At 37.5% G+C, this 15665-nt stretch overlaps 1 protein-coding gene across 1 annotated transcript; it reads right to left on the bottom strand.

Moving 5' to 3' along the window:
- Positions 1-63: 63 nt before the first annotated feature.
- Positions 64-15637, bottom strand: LOC139941331 (DNA polymerase iota-like). The gene is made up of 10 exons (XM_071937772.1): positions 15515-15637; positions 13537-13725; positions 12950-13093; positions 11763-11927; positions 9545-9694; positions 7859-8119; positions 6904-7082; positions 5547-5638; positions 4221-4351; positions 64-2978 (listed from the first exon to the last, which is right to left on the bottom strand). The coding sequence occupies exons 2-10, from the start codon at positions 13637-13639 to the stop codon at positions 1555-1557; spliced, it is 2649 nt and encodes an 882-aa protein (XP_071793873.1). The 5' UTR covers positions 13640-13725; positions 15515-15637; the 3' UTR covers positions 64-1554.
- Positions 15638-15665: the final 28 nt, after the last annotated feature.

Below are 15665 nucleotides of genomic sequence, written 5' to 3'. Positions count from 1 at the left end.
CAACGGTTTCAGTGTGTAGCATCATGGAGGAACACCATACTCAAGTTCTGGTGTTTCTGATAAGGTTTGAGCCCTGCCCAGGCCCAATTTTGTAGAGCTTCTCAAAGCAGAAAATACTACCTTTATTTTTTTGGCTTGGCAAAAATAAGCAGGAAACCGGCCACACAGTGTACCGGTACACGTGAGGCCCAATTTCGTGGAGCTTCTTTATAAAAGTAGCTTAGCACACTAAAACTATGCTTAGCCGAATAAGGTTACCAACTAAAATACCATTTCACATGCACCATTTGTGACTGGTATCCTGCTTGCTTTTGTTTAGCAGGAAATTGTTAAATATGTGTAACACTTTCTGCTAAAGTCTCAGAAACTGGGTCCCAGTCTTTAAACACACTCTTGACCAATATTGCTTTGTCATTTGGATTAGAAGTAAAGCCATACGTTCTGTGCATTGTGTAAAGCACATCAAATACTATATATGCCTTTGGCCTTGAGTTCCTTTTTGGAAGACATGAGCACAATAGAAAAACTCTAAATAATTACTGTTCTTATTAATATTGCTGCATTGTTCAATGCTGTACATGTATGTATATGATGCTATATTAACCAGTTTTAATCATAAAAACATCAATTATTTCTATATACATTGTTCTACACTTTTAAGATCTTCAAAGACCACATCTAATAAATCACATCATATTTCATTGCTCTTTGATCACACTTGACAATGTTGAGAGTACCCACTTCAAGTTGTTCCCACAAACAATCAATCTTTCTTGCAACGTCACAGCCCAAGTTTTTGCCAATCAAAGTTGGAAAACTATGGGAAGCAGAAATGGCTACAGTGTTGAGTTTGTTAGAAACAAAGCAAACAATTATGAGATGTATTCCGTTAATTGAAAGTTTGCAGAAATGTTGAATTCGGTCACAACATCTGTATGTGATTAAATATTTTGCCATCATTCAGCAGTAAGTGCTAACCTGTGCAGTATGTTTTATCAACAATAGAAAGGTCTAAGCCTCATTTTTCTTGCACCACCGTAACAGTAACCCTTTAACAACACTTTCCTGTGCAACACTTAAAGCCATTGGACACTTTCGGAACAGAACAAAAATTAAAAGTTCACAAAATAACTCACAGGGTTTACAGAAGGTAATGGTGAAAGACTTCTCTTGAAATATTATTCCATGAAATGCTTTACTTTCTGAGAAAACATTAAAACAACATCAATTCTCGTTAGCGAGAATTACGGATTTGTTTTAAACACATGTCATGACACGGCGAAACGTGCGGATACAAGGGTGGGTTTTCTTGTTATTTTCTCCTGACTCCGATGACCGATTGAGCCTAAATTTTCACAGGTTTGTTATTTTATATATTAGTTGTGATACACGAAGTGTGGGCCTTGGAAAATACTGTTTACCGAAAATGTCCAATGGCTTTAAGATGTGTTGTGCAACAAAACAATCAACAGCCATGCACCGGCATTGTGCTCATGAACTTGGGTGTCAATAATACACTGTACCGTATTACCAAAACACTTAAACATAGTAGTTTTATTTCGGACAGAAGAAATCTTTGATACATTTATTCTTTATCCCATTGGTACCCTTATCTGATGATGTTTTAGAACTTCTTGGTCTTTTTCCACTTATCTTCTTTTGAGAAGTAGGAGAAATACTTGCCAGGGTTCGTTTCTTTTGCTTCTGTTGCTCCAAGACATCCTTTTGAATATCTGGAGGAAGTTCCTCAAATACTGAACGATCTATATTAGGGAACTCCGTAAGCCTAATCTCAGAAGATGAAGCCACTGGTTCACAGTGTGTGATGGATTTTGACGGCGACGTGTTGCTTTTCTGCCAATCATTCAATATCTCCTCTTGTAAGTTGGAAGGAAGTTCTGAAAACACTGATGGGTCTATGTGGGGTGGAACTGCATGATGGGTTGCGTTATCAACTTCTCCTTTATCAACAAAGTCTTCATTTTCCTCCAGTGGTATTTGAGAATTATCGTTCAGTAGTGGTCCATGAGAATTATTATTGTTCGATATTCGCAGTGAGGACGTACTTTGCTGACAAAGTCCATTTTCAAGAAAAAGTGATGAGAGACTCACCACCACCTCTTCCTTCTGAGAATCCATCTTGTTTTCGAAATGTTCCAACACAGATGTCTTGGAGTCGGTCAGTTCCGGTTGGATGTTGTGGGATTTCAGTGCAAAGAATGAGGTCCCTTTCTTGGGAGAAACAGATTTGCTGGCATCCATACATTTGTTTTTTGCTTTAGATGAAAATGAAGGACTTGACTTGTCATTCATTGATTTGATATCCGATTCATTTTTATGGTAAGTTTGGTTTCTATTGGTGCTCTTTTTCACAGGGGTTGTGTTTGATGCACAAGACATTGTTGACCGAGAAGAGGGATGTGTTAATTTAGCTTCATTATTCGATTTCATGTAGGTACATGCTGTCACAGTGGCGCTCCCATTCGGAGAACCCAGTTCATCCTGCGATACATCATTGGAGAGGAGTTTAGGGTGGACTTTGAACATGTTCTGACATTCTTGCGTGGTTTCCAATCGATTAGAATCACAAGCTCCTGTCGAGCTTGTGCAACCGTCTTTGATGATGGATGGGTCTCTCTTTACTGTTCTTGATGTAAAGAATTTACTGATGTTAGACATACTCGTCTTGAGTGTTGGAGTTTGACATTCTTGCGTGGTTTCCAATCGATTATAATCACTAACACCTGTAATGTTCGTGCAACCATCTTTGATGATGGATTCATTATCTAAGCCCCTCTTCCCTGATCTTGGTGTGAAGAATTTACTGATGTCAGATACACTTGTCTTGGTTGTTGGGTTCTGGAATTTGGCAAAGCCCACACTGATCAATGTGAGATGGAAAGGTTGAGACACATCAACCATCTTGTGAAAAAGACTTGAGCAAAGGTCAAGCAATTTGTCAAGAACAGTTGCCTCATCTGTAGACAGAAAGAAAACGGAATTCAATTGACTAACCGCAGGAGACATTCCAGTTGTCACCTAAAATTTCGAAGAAGCTAAAACCCCAAAAGTTCAACAACCTGACAACTTGTCTTTTTGCAACAAGGCACAGAGTCTAATTACAGGAACACAACTTTCTGAGTACCGAGTATCCACAGTTTTCTGAAAGGGTGACTGCTCAATATTCCGAAACCTCTATGTACAGACAACCATATGTTCCGAAAAACACCTGATGGTTTACATGCTAGAGAGTTAGGGTTACGGTAAGGGTTGGGGTTGGGATTAGGATTAGGAAAAACGAGAGTGTCTAAACATAGGGGTGTTACCATTCTGAGTATGAAATATACAGTGCCTAAAAGGTCTGGGTACTTTTTGTAGGACACAAAACACAGATTTACATTAAACTCAAACTTTAAATAGACTGACGGTAGAAAGCTTCCTTTGAAATATGACTTGCTGAGGGCCTGTACTTTTCTAGACATAAATAAAACAAGTCACGAAAAAAAATTCATGTCAGTAAGACGGAACTTATTTTAGCATGTAAAACTGACTATGACATTGTTTTACTGTTTTAGAGTTAATCCAACGGTTCTTTTCAGAACCACCCCAACTCATTTAGAGATTATTATTATATGGTGTTACCACAAACTCTTCTATATCTTATTTCCACCATGCAAAGTTTCAAATCCTACTTATTGTTTTACTTGTTTCTCAAAAACTACGGCACCTCAGCAAGTGATATATTAAGGTAAGCTTTCTACTATCATTACCTTCAACAGTTTCAATTTAGCGTCAGACTGTGGACATTAAAATACATGTATCAGTGTAAGGGTAATATCCCCAATGCAGAACTAACATCTATTAAACACAACTTTCATAAGACAGGGGTCGAAATTAAGTGTATTTTCATGGTAGTCAGCAGGGCTAGTAACCAATAATTTTTAGTAGCCCTGATGAGATTTTGGTAGCCCGAAAGACACATTATGTCTCGCGTCACGGCTCAAACTTTACAATACACCATAGCACAGTTCTTTGTTGTTTGTAATGATGATTTTTGCATTGTTTTTCCACTAGCCCGTCGGAAAAATCAGTAGCCCGGCTGTAAATCTGGTAGTCCCGGGCTAGCGGGCTAGTGGCAATTTCGACCCCTGTAAGATCTTATCCCAAACGATGCTCCACACAAGACCAAGACCAAGTGTTACGAATTAAGAACTACTTACCTGATTGCAATGAGTGTAGCACACCATCAGGTACAGGACACTGTCTGCTCTCACGACTCCATTTATGTGTCTTAGAGTATTTCCTTACAGAGAGTCTTAGTGTGTGAGGCTGCCTACCATCCTTTAACAACCTACCAGAAATAAAACATTTTTATAAAGAATTAATGATTTTAACTGAATTTTGCTTAGCGATATAGATACAGCTTTGTGGAATGGTTCCCCTATGAACCACTTTCATTGAGCTGGAAATATTACAAAAACTTAGAAAACTCTGCTCAGCTTAGCAAACAAAGATTGCACGCCTTATGTTTGTAATGTGTACACATTTCTTGATGATATTGCATGCTTATTAGTGACTAAAATTGTTCAGCAGATTCCTCCATTAAGCTTGGGCGATATCATGGTATTATCGAATATGGCGATATTAATTTGGAAACGATTTCGATATCGGATGGATTTGGTTTTAATCGAAATATCGATTAATCGCGATATATCGCGATATATCATGATATATCGTGATAATCGCGATATATCGATATATCGATTAAATATCGCGATGTATTTGCTAGCTGAGACATCTTGCACCCCATAGATTTGGAGTAAAACCAGAAGAATAGATCATTAGAACACCTCTCTTATGCTATGACTGTCTCTCTACAACTTTCACCTGGAGTTTTAAGACTGATGATGTCAAATTTCATTAATCGCGATTATATCGAATATCGCAATATATTGTCGGCGATATATCGTGAATAAAATAAATCGATATCGCCCAAGCTAAGAAATTAAGAAATTCTTTTTAAAAAGAATTGCACCTGAATATTCTATAAAAGAAATTGCTTAGTTTCCAATGCTATAGTGCTTACTTATAACTAAGAACAGTTGATCTAATGTTTGGTATTCAGGAGAATGTATAATAATAATAATAATCAAAACATTTATATAGCGTTCTTACAGATAAAAGGTTACCCCAATGCTTTTACAACAATTAAAAACTTATAATACAAATGAATGAAAATGAAATAAATTGCCATCAAAATAAGTCTGGAAAAGGTGAGTTTAAGCGATATTTGAATTCAGTAACTGGAATGGCATGAAATATTTGACAATTTGATTTGGAATATAAAGAGTATCTGGTTTGTGTTTGTGTGTGAATCCTTGGAAATTCATTCCAAGTCGATCAGTTCAAATTTTTTTACACCGGAAGTATACAAGCTTTTGTACAAAACAAAATTTGTTTGACATAAAACTCTCTTCATTTTGGCATTCAGTCTGGTTAAAGCATAAGGTCATAAAAATGGAGAGAAAAGACTTCTCCTTAATTACCTTTGGAAGAGGTTCTTTAGTAATGTTGATATCTTGAGTTGAGCTTCCTGTAGAGTACTGCACTTCCTGAAAGAATCTTCATCACTTATTGACTGAAATAAAACAAATTTAATATATTGTTCAGGGGTGCATGAAAAAGGTAGGCTGGCTTAATCCTCATCTTAGAACTATGAGGTTCGTTCTGCTTTCGCCTCCACAAACGATAGCGGAACAAACCTCATAGTTCTAAGAGTAGCAAAATCGTAGCCCAAATTCCCTCTTGCCAAAAGTCATGTTTCATGTTGATTGCTACTAATATTAAAACAATAATGAAATGACCTGAAAAATAAATTATTGTGTATTATTGTGTATATCTCTGCTTGTTTGCCTTTTATAGTCGTTCAGTGATTATTATCTTCTGTGCTTTTTTATATGCCCTCTCTTGCCTTAATGTATTTTGGGGGATTTAGGAGACATACGCCTTTTGGCGATAGTTATTTTTTTAACCTTTATGCTCTCCTGGGCACCCCACTGTTGTTTTACTTTGTTTTCTTAAATATGTTTAATGTATGTACATGTGCTTGTAAACGTGATTGCCCGAATAAATATTATTATTATTATTATTATTATAAAACATTGTGAGAACTAACACCCTCAGAAGTAACATAGTTTTTGAGAAAGAGGTGCCCAAATGTTCACAGATTTGCATTTTGTGAATATGTTGGGACACATCAAGTGAAAATACTTGTCTTTGACAATTACCCAGTGCCTTAAAAGGGGCACACATCAAAACTTGTTCAGTTGTTATGTTATGTTTTAAAACTCTTGAGTTTAAAGCCATTAGACCCTTTCGGTAAACAGTATTGTCCAAGGCCCACACTTCGTGTATCACAACTTGTATATCAAATAACAAACCTGTGAAAATTTTGGCTTAATCGGTCATCGGAGTCGGGAGAAAATAACGGGAAAACCCACCCTTGTATCCGCGCGTTTCGCCGTGTCATGACATGTGTTTAAAATAAATCCGTAATTCTCGTTAACTAGAATTGATATTGTTTTACTGTTTTCTCAAAAAGTAAAGCATTTCATGGAATAATATTTCAAGAGAAGTATTTCACCACTACCTTCTGTAAACCTTGTAAGTTATTTGTAAATCTGTGAACTTTTTGTTTTTTTCTGTACCGAAAGGGTCCAATGGCTTTAAGTGGAAACTGTCACCTCACTGAATCTCTCGCGAGATTTCAAAATAAATTGTTCCATATTACCAGGATAGTATCTTGCCTGCCAGAAACGTCCTGGAATGTACGAGTACATGCTCACTGTTTTTGTAAACAAAATTTATCTCTGATCTGTCTTTACATAAACAACAATGATATACCTGAGGGGGACCAGACTGTACCACTGGTGACTCATCAATTCCTTGGCACAATTTCAACATAACGGAGGCAGTCTGGTAACCAAACTCGTCCTTGAGCAGTGAGAATGGTGCTTCAATAAGCTCAGTCAATGTCGTTATCCCCAACAAGGCAAGCTTCTTACCAGACGAATGACCAATGCCTAGAATAAAGAAATATATCCATGAGATTTAAATATAAGCAACACAATTGTCAAATACCAAAAGAAGAAAAAAAAAAGATTTCTAATCCGAAAGTTTACTTTTATACAAATTTTATAAATGCACCATTGTTCCTACAAATCTGCTAAGAAATTTTCAGTACATTTTTCTTAAAGAAAATAACCTCCAAGTCTGTTTTCATATGTTGTTGTTTAGTACAAAATAGGTCATACTTCAGTTGTGTTAAGAGCTTGTTTCTAGGATGCTTGAAAATGCCAAAACAGTTCCCTGCAATAAGACCATATCTAGCTCCAGTAGTGTTGTGCAAACTCCAGTTTGTTATAAAGACATTACTGTAAGGTGTCATGGCCAAGTGGTTAAGAGCATCGAATTCAAGTTCTGGTGGTTGAGTCATCAGAGTGTGGGTTCGATTTCCAGTCATGGCACTTGTGTTCTTCAGCAAGATACTTTACTATAATTGCTTCTCTTTACCCATGTGGTATAAATGAGCACCTGCAAGGGTAGATGTTGATATAATGATGAAAAGCCACATAGCGACTTACGCCAGCTCAGGTCTCTACATACTCCCCAAGGAGCTGAGAATGATTAAAGGTATGTTATTGGTCCAATGACCAGGGCACTCATGTTAAGCGCATTGAGACGCTATTATGAAATGCGTTTGAACTAGTTATTACTAAGCTTAGTTATTACTGAAACAAAATTGAATCACATTGCATGTTACACTGGTGTGACAAGTTTAGAATCCTTACATATTTACCTGGAACTTGCGTAGCCTTAGCAAGGCGCCCCATAAGATGACTGGTCATAGACGGCCATAGTGTAGTCTGGTCATTTGGCTTGTGAGTTGTCCCAACCAGTTTAGCCAACAGCTTATTATGTGCTACACCAGCACAGCTAGTCAAACCTAGCTGTATGTTTAGAGCTTGCCGCATCTCTTGGGCAATGTGAGAGCCTATGAGAAGTCTATGATGACATCCACAGGTGCAGTCATGGGGTCTGGTAAAGGCCGAGTCAGATTCTAAGAAGAATATATACAGAGAGAAATCTATGATTCTACAGATCAGCTGAAAAGGAAGAAATTTTGCAAAAAGTTTCTTGCGTGTGGAACATAGAATGGAAAAAGGTTGATTTAGGCTTATGATTGACTAAAGCCCACTTTGTGCATAATCAATCAATCAATCAAAAGAAATTTAAAAAGCGCCAAAATCAAAAGTTTGCTCTACGGCGCTGATGTATGGGCACAAACAGGAGAAATGTCAATGATGGTACACCTCCTGAAACAGGTGAGCTTTCAGGAGTGTCTTGAATGTATGCAGTGATCTCTGATGTATTGTGGAAGTTTTTTCCAGATTCTGGGTCTGTATACAGAAAATGATCTATCAGGAAAAGAGACACGATGAGTTCTATCAAAGGCTCAACAGGAGGCTGATGATTGAAGTCGTCACTGTTTGGAACTTATTTTGAGATGTCCTCATATGTTAACAAGCCTGATTTGAGACCAACTTTCGCTATCATGAAACCAAATCTTCTTCAAACATTCTATTTATAGAAAACTCTTGAAAAATAAATATATCTACACCAACTTGTTATGAATACAATTTCAATTTTATATCACAACAAATAATTATTTTGATACAAAATCAAAACTAGGGACAAGGATGTTTATTTTAAGTAACCCCATTTGCCAATCACACCCAAATTTGTTACATTTAAGTTTATCTGGTGAAATGTGGCTTTTCCATTTCACTCAACTTCACCTCATGAAATGGAATAGTCCAGATATCACCTCATGATTACATTCTGTGAACAATGCACTCATATGTATCCAATATTTGTTTAGTAAATTGACATTGATGCTCATACCAGATGTAGGCCTGGGCGAATTATTCGAATATCCGGTTAATGGCGAATAGGTTTTCCTATCCATAACCGCGAATGCCTTTTTTTTCTTAACCGGATATCCGCATAGGGCGCGAATACCTATTCACAAACTGGATAATTCTGTAATTACAACCGAGTAACCGGATATTCTTTAATATCCGAATATCCGCGGACGTCGGGCGACAACTGATATGAATGTTTTGTCTGAATCCTTATGAAACTTCTATTAATACAGCATAATACAGCATAAATTAAGTATAACTATGCTCACCTACGTGAAGAGTTAAAACAATGACATTTCTGACGTAATTTGTTCAAAGATTACAAAAGTTTTCCTTCACGTAGAGTCAATCACGATCAAAAGAAAAAGCAAATCGCCATCTTTAAATTAGATCCGGTCATTTTTATGAATGAACCGAGTGACACCGTCTAAAACTAATATCAATCCGCCCATAAGCGACCTCTAGCGGCAAAAAAAATATTCAAATATCCGGTTAATTTCGGATAGTTGGCCAGTAGCGGTATCCGAATAACAAAATTTCACTATTCGCCCAGCACTAACCAGATGATTGTTCTCCATATTGATGACCAATAACCTCAGATTCTTCAACACCTCCTTGCAGTAAGCGTTTTTCAACAAGTCCAGTAACATCAACAAAATTCTCATCAAATCCAAGTCTTTCAACCAAGGGACTAAACTGATGAAGAATCCCTATAAAAAATGATCAAGAAGAAATCATTTAAAGTCACCTGGAAGTGGTATTTTGTCAAAATAAAGCTTTTGTCACTGTGTTTTGATGAGTGGAATGTGAATAAACAGTTAACTAAGGTTTTAAAAAATCAGTTCTTATGTTATTTACAAATTTAAGAGTAGACCCCGACCCGAGAGGGCGCTGTTCGTGACGTCAATCGAGGCAGACTTTGCCTGTAATGCGTAGAGTAAACACAATTGCAAAGTTCATGTACGGACCAAGTCGTGAGTTTGAACGTTTCAAAATATTTTTTTAAAAGTTTTTTCCCGGCAATGCCGACCAGGTGTATTGCTACTTTGCACGTGTGTTTACTATACGCATTGCAGGCAAAGTCTGCCTCGATTGACGTCACAAAAGGGGTAGGCGGAGTCAGCCCCCCAAACAACTTTATATATTTTTTTAACATATAAATCATGACAAACATATACTAAAAAAATTCTTTTATTGTTCCTAAGCATATACTCTTATGTTTGAAAGAAAAACAATTCTATTTCCAGGTGACTTTAACATACATTGTACCTAGAATTTGCAATATACCTAGTTTGACGTTGTATCATAAATTCATCATTGCAGTAATGTAGAAGGGATTTGAGGAGTGACCTTGGATGAATCTTTTAATGTTATAGCCTCGGACATTAAGACCACTTACTCCTGGGGCGGATTGCAATAAAACGGTCTTAGTCAGCGGTCTAAGACCAGTCAGTTATAGCAGGCTATCTGCCTTAGACGGTCTTAGCTTAGTCAGTCATGAAGCCTGTTGCAATAAGACGGTCTTAGATAAGTCGGTGAAAAGTAATGCAATACGTATATGTGCTTGTAAATGTGATTGCCCGAATAAATATTATTATTAAATATTATTATTATTATTATTATTGCTTTGGTTTGAATCATCGGATATCCAATCTCTGAGTTGTATAATTTTTACTGTTGGGAACATGACACTTACGATACAAAGTATCATCATCAAAATGCCTCTAATGGGTGTAATCTATTTCTAAAACACAATCTCATCGTAGAGCTCTTTGTATCAAATCATCTACAACTAACAAATGCAGCACCATCTTTTAAAACCAAAACAAAGATCGATTCTAGCCAGCTCAGAGCAGGCTTAAGATTTAAGACTGGCTATAATTAAAGACCAAGCTATTGCAATCGGTCTATAATTAAAGACTGTCTAAGCGTGTTTCAAGTTAGCCGGCTATAGCGCATAGACCGGCTTAAGACCGCTTGGTGCAATCCACCCCTGGTGCTGAAATAGGGAAATCCCCCTCACAGTCCATAAGGATGTAGGCATTGGTAACATTCACTAGAAGCCTGGCTGTTGGAGCGGAACACACTACCTTCCCAACTTTTTACAAAGCAACAAGGGTTAAAGACAGTGGACACTATTGGTAATTGTCGAAGACCAGCCTTCTCCTTGGTGTACTGTATCTCAACATATGCATAAAATAACAAACCTGTGAAAATTTGAGCTCAATTGGTCATTGAAGTTGCGAGATAACTAAGAATGAAAAAAAACACCCTTGTCACACGAAGTTGTGTGCTTTCAGATGCTTGATTTCGAGACCTAAAATTCTAAATCTGTGGTCTTGAAATCAAATTCGTGGAAAAATACTTCTTTCTCGAAAACTACTTCACTTCAGAGGGAGCCGTTTCTCACAATGTTTTATACCATCAACCTCCCCCATTACTCATTACCAAGTAAGGTTTTATGCTAAATACATATTTTGAGTGATTACCAATAGTGTCCACTGCCTTTAAGCGCCTTGTTGTAGGGCACAAGTGTCATGATTGGGATTCAAACCCACACTCTGCTGCTGACAACACCAGAGCGTGAGTCTAGACCAACGACACACCATAACCTGATTGGTTTTTTTCAACGTAATGCTGATTTAAAGGCCATATATGAGACCTGTTTAGGAAAATATGGTTTCCTTTCCCAAAGCAAAACCCAAGTTAAAACATCAGCAAGATTACATATGGTTTACAACTGTAATTATTGTATTTTGCATCTTTCTGTACACGTACCTGTAATTTTGTATGACATCTCTCTGTAATGCCTAAGATCTTCACCACTAACAATCACCAAATCCGGACATCTCTTCAATGCCTCCGTTATTCTCATTAGTTTAGTCACACCGTGAGACCTGGCCACGTAGTTACAAGTCACTAACAGATACTTCTGCTGTATACCTGATAAACAAAAAAAAACAGGCTTAACCTGTGGGTTTGTAAAAATGGACATGTCAAAATTCCTTAACGTAATATTTAACCAAAGGCACTGGACACCTTTATTGTCAAAGACCAGCATTCTCACTTTGTGTATCCCAACATATGCATAAAATATCAAACGTCTGAAAATTTTGCCTCAATTGGTCATCAAGTTGCAAGAGATTATGGAAAGAAAAAACAACATCCTTGTTGCACTAATGTGTGTGCTTTCAGACGCTCAATTTGAGTTAGAAATAACCTCTCTCTCAAAAACTACGTTACTTTAGAGGGAGCCAATTCTCGTCACCAAGTAAGTTTTTTATGCTAACAATTGTTTTGAATAATTACCAATAGTGTCCAGTGTCCTTAACCAAACATAACACAGTGTGAGGTTGGACAGCCAATACATGAATATCATCCCGAGGGTTGAAAGTTGCCAAGCTTTAGTTCCTGAGGCGAAGCTGTAATGGTTGAGGTAAAGTCGCGGGTGGTCGGGTTGGCGCATAGTAGTATCTTATCTTTCCTCGCCTTCGACCTCTAGGAACCGGTTCAAATCATGCCAGGGGCTGGTGTTTTCAGCCCCTCCCAGACTTAGTGGGTTTTTCCCTGAAGAAATTCTCTGGTGTTGGGTTTTTTTACCCATTATCCAAAACTGGATTTTCCTTCCTTGTCTTCTCTCCATTTAGTTCTATGCTAGTTCAGTGATTAAGCTCGCTTTTCTAGGAGTCATTGGCTCATGAGAATTTTTGTTTTACCATAATAAGCCTTTTTGAGATATGGCGGACACAATGCTACAACACTATAAGGTTTGGGTGAATTTGTCTGTACATACAACCAAACCAAACAGTGCACTCCTATCACGTCCATCATACCTCAAAAAGGCTTATTCAACAACCAAAGACTTAGCTTCTGAATAAAAGGTTTCCTACTGAAAACAAAATGTCCAAGGAAATGCACAACAAATTTGATTTATTTTGAGATGGTAAAGAGCTCATCAAACTTACCGAGTGGTTTAGATCTAAGCGATGGATTTCTGACCATTTCAACCTGTGCGTAGTAGCAATCAAGATCAATATGGACAATAGTTCGACTGTGATTGTCTTGATTCAACTGATTCACATTCAATCTTAACTGGTCATTGGACAAGCCTGCATTTAAATGAAAGAAATATTTTCATAAATTGAATTTGTTTATTACAGGCATTTATTACCTGAAATAAATCAAAATAATTGCAAGGGTCAAAAACTAATAAAAAGGGTTTATCTTTCGGTACTTTTTGTTGAGTGGTTTTGTGAATAATCCGTAATATTGTGGAACACACATTCTGAGAAATTTCTGCAGAAACGTCTCTCAGATTGAAATGTTGTTAAATCCCTTTCTCTTAGACAACATTATTTTGAACGGAATTAATTGTTTCTCAATTTGCTATTTAATGATCATTGGCTGCAGTACTTCTTACATAGTAAGTTTTTATGGTCACGAATATTTTTTAGTAATTACCAAAGGTACTAGGAAACAGAATTCTGATATTTCCATGGGTAAACAATTTTGAATTTAAACAAGTGTAGGTGCTAATCACAGTTGACAGTACCTTTTGAATGGATTGCCTTTTTGGGAGTAACAACAGCACATGACACATTCTCAACCGGCTTTGCCCAATCTTCCTCATCTTCATGGAGAAAATCTTCAGCCATTCTAGAATAATGTGTAGCTTCAACTATAACAAAAATGTTCTCTCCTTTCTTCTTCCTTGGTGGTTTTAAAGACTTTTCACTGCTGCCTGTAAAATTAAAGCATAATATTGTATATACAAATATTGACTGCTTCGAGTGCGTTCTATTTTCCCGAGGCGCAGCCGAGGGAAAATGGAACGGTCCAAGGATCACCAAGGGAGTCGTAGTTTTAACCATCGCACGAGTTAAAGCAGGGTCAATCCGTGTCAAATCACCCCCAAAAAAAGAATTTTTTAAACCCTACCCTCTTCAAATTTGCTCAAATTTGGTTTATGGGGTAATTGTGGCTCAACAAGCTCATATTCAAATTTCAGCTCTATCCGATACACGGTTTTCGTGCTACGGCATGCTCTTTCTCGTCGATTGCAGTCAAAATGCGCCCGACTGTCGATATTCAAATGACCATAAATCTAAATCGGTAACCATTGGGTCAAATTGGTTGAAATTGATGTCTTTCGAAAGGAAATTACATTAAGCATGTTAAGCTTTCCAAATCTGCCATTTTTTTTTTGTACTGAACATGTTATGGTTTAGTAACCTTTTGACCTTTACTTTGACCTTTGATTTGACCTCGTGGATCACGTAATCTGGAGATGAACTTTGGTGAAAATTTACCCTCAATGGCCTCATATCATGCTTTCTTCACAATATAAAAAATTTAGAGTTAGAGCTATAATATTTTTGGCTTTTTAGTGACACTGACATGTCCCCCTTAATTTCCATAAAAGTTACCCAAACCTGAACTTTTACTTAGTGCATGATTAGTTAGGGGGGCCTGTCAATAATAAAATTGTGTGGACTGAGACTAGACCCAGTGACTGGGGCGCTAGATTCCTGTTTTCGAACTTTTGACATTTATGACCGATAATGTCAAAATTTCGAAAAAAGGAATCTAGCGCCCCAGTCACTAAGTCTATGACTCTAGACTGAGAGTCTGAGACTGAGAGTGAGATGGCCGCCAGATCGCAACTAAGATTCTTTCTTTCCAAGCGCCATCTGCCTGTGGAACAACCTGCCAGCATCAGCTGTGACCGCCCAAACCATGGAGCAGTTTAGGACTCAGCCTGCTCCTAATAATACTTAATAGGAGCAGGCTGAGTTTACTGACCCTACGTTAGGACAGATGGGTGGCGTTTTTTACTTGCACTTTTTTCCACTTGTAAATAGAGGATGTCGTGTTCCTGGTCGCGCACTTTGCACCTTTCACAGTCCGACTATACTCTACTACAAGAGGAATGTACTACACCATATAGATACATGTAGATAGATAGAGACTGAGCTGAGTCATGAGTGACTGATGATGAGTGATGTCTGAGTCCTCTGTCTGAGTCCTCTGACATTGATGGCTGGATCCGTATCGTAGCGTCATACGTTATCGACCCTCATATGTTTTCGAACCCCAACTTTGATTCCCGTTTACCGTGAGATTGTGCAAGCTGCACAGGTGACAGAAGCTATGCAGTTTCATGGTCTGTATTTTCATCAGGCCTAATCATGCTGAGAATAAAGTTTCCTATCGTTGGTTAATATGCTCAAACATTTATAGAATGATTGATTTTTGGTACAAATCACTAGTGCATTATTAATATTATGGCAACATTCAAATGAAAAGAAACATCATCCAACCTCGAAAGTTCAAAACAAAATTACTATCTGCAAGATTGAGTTTCATTCTGCTTTAGTCACTAGATGGATCACGTGAGGTGGTTACTATTTGGGATTCTAAAATTAAAATATTTTAATAAGTGAAAATGACAACAAAATTTTATTTTTTGACACCAGGATATTTTATTATGCGGATCTGTTCATTATTAATGTATGGTTGAGTTCAGTTACCTGAAACACCGGTTTTGTTGGGACGGGAACTGCAGCTTCACTTCGTTGACAAGTGTCACTGGCGACACTGACACTGACACTGACACCGTGACAGCAATCTGCATGCAACCGAAAAAAAGTGACGCCCTCGACAGCACCACCACCCACCACA

The sequence above is a fragment of the Asterias amurensis genome, chromosome 9 (genome assembly GCF_032118995.1).
Source record: "Asterias amurensis chromosome 9, ASM3211899v1".
Lineage (NCBI taxonomy): Eukaryota > Metazoa > Echinodermata > Asteroidea > Forcipulatida > Asteriidae > Asterias > Asterias amurensis.
The sequence above is the reverse complement of the archived record's forward strand: the minus strand, read 5'-3'. Positions and strand labels throughout refer to the sequence as shown.

What these genes read in the sequence shown, in the direction of transcription:
- LOC139941331 (XM_071937772.1), bottom strand. Translation starts at nt 13,639, where the DNA reads ATGGCTGAAGATTTTCTCCATGAAGATGAGGAAGATTGGGCAAAGCCG. An exon ending in AAAGGCAATCCATTCAAAAG is followed by an intron (nt 13,094 to 13,536) that starts GTACTGTCAACT and finishes ATTTAAATGCAG; the next exon opens with GCTTGTCCAATGACCAGTTA. An exon ending in TACAGTCTGGTCCCCCTCAG is followed by an intron (nt 5,639 to 6,903) that starts GTATATCATTGT and finishes GTTTTATTTCAG; the next exon opens with TCAATAAGTGATGAAGATTC.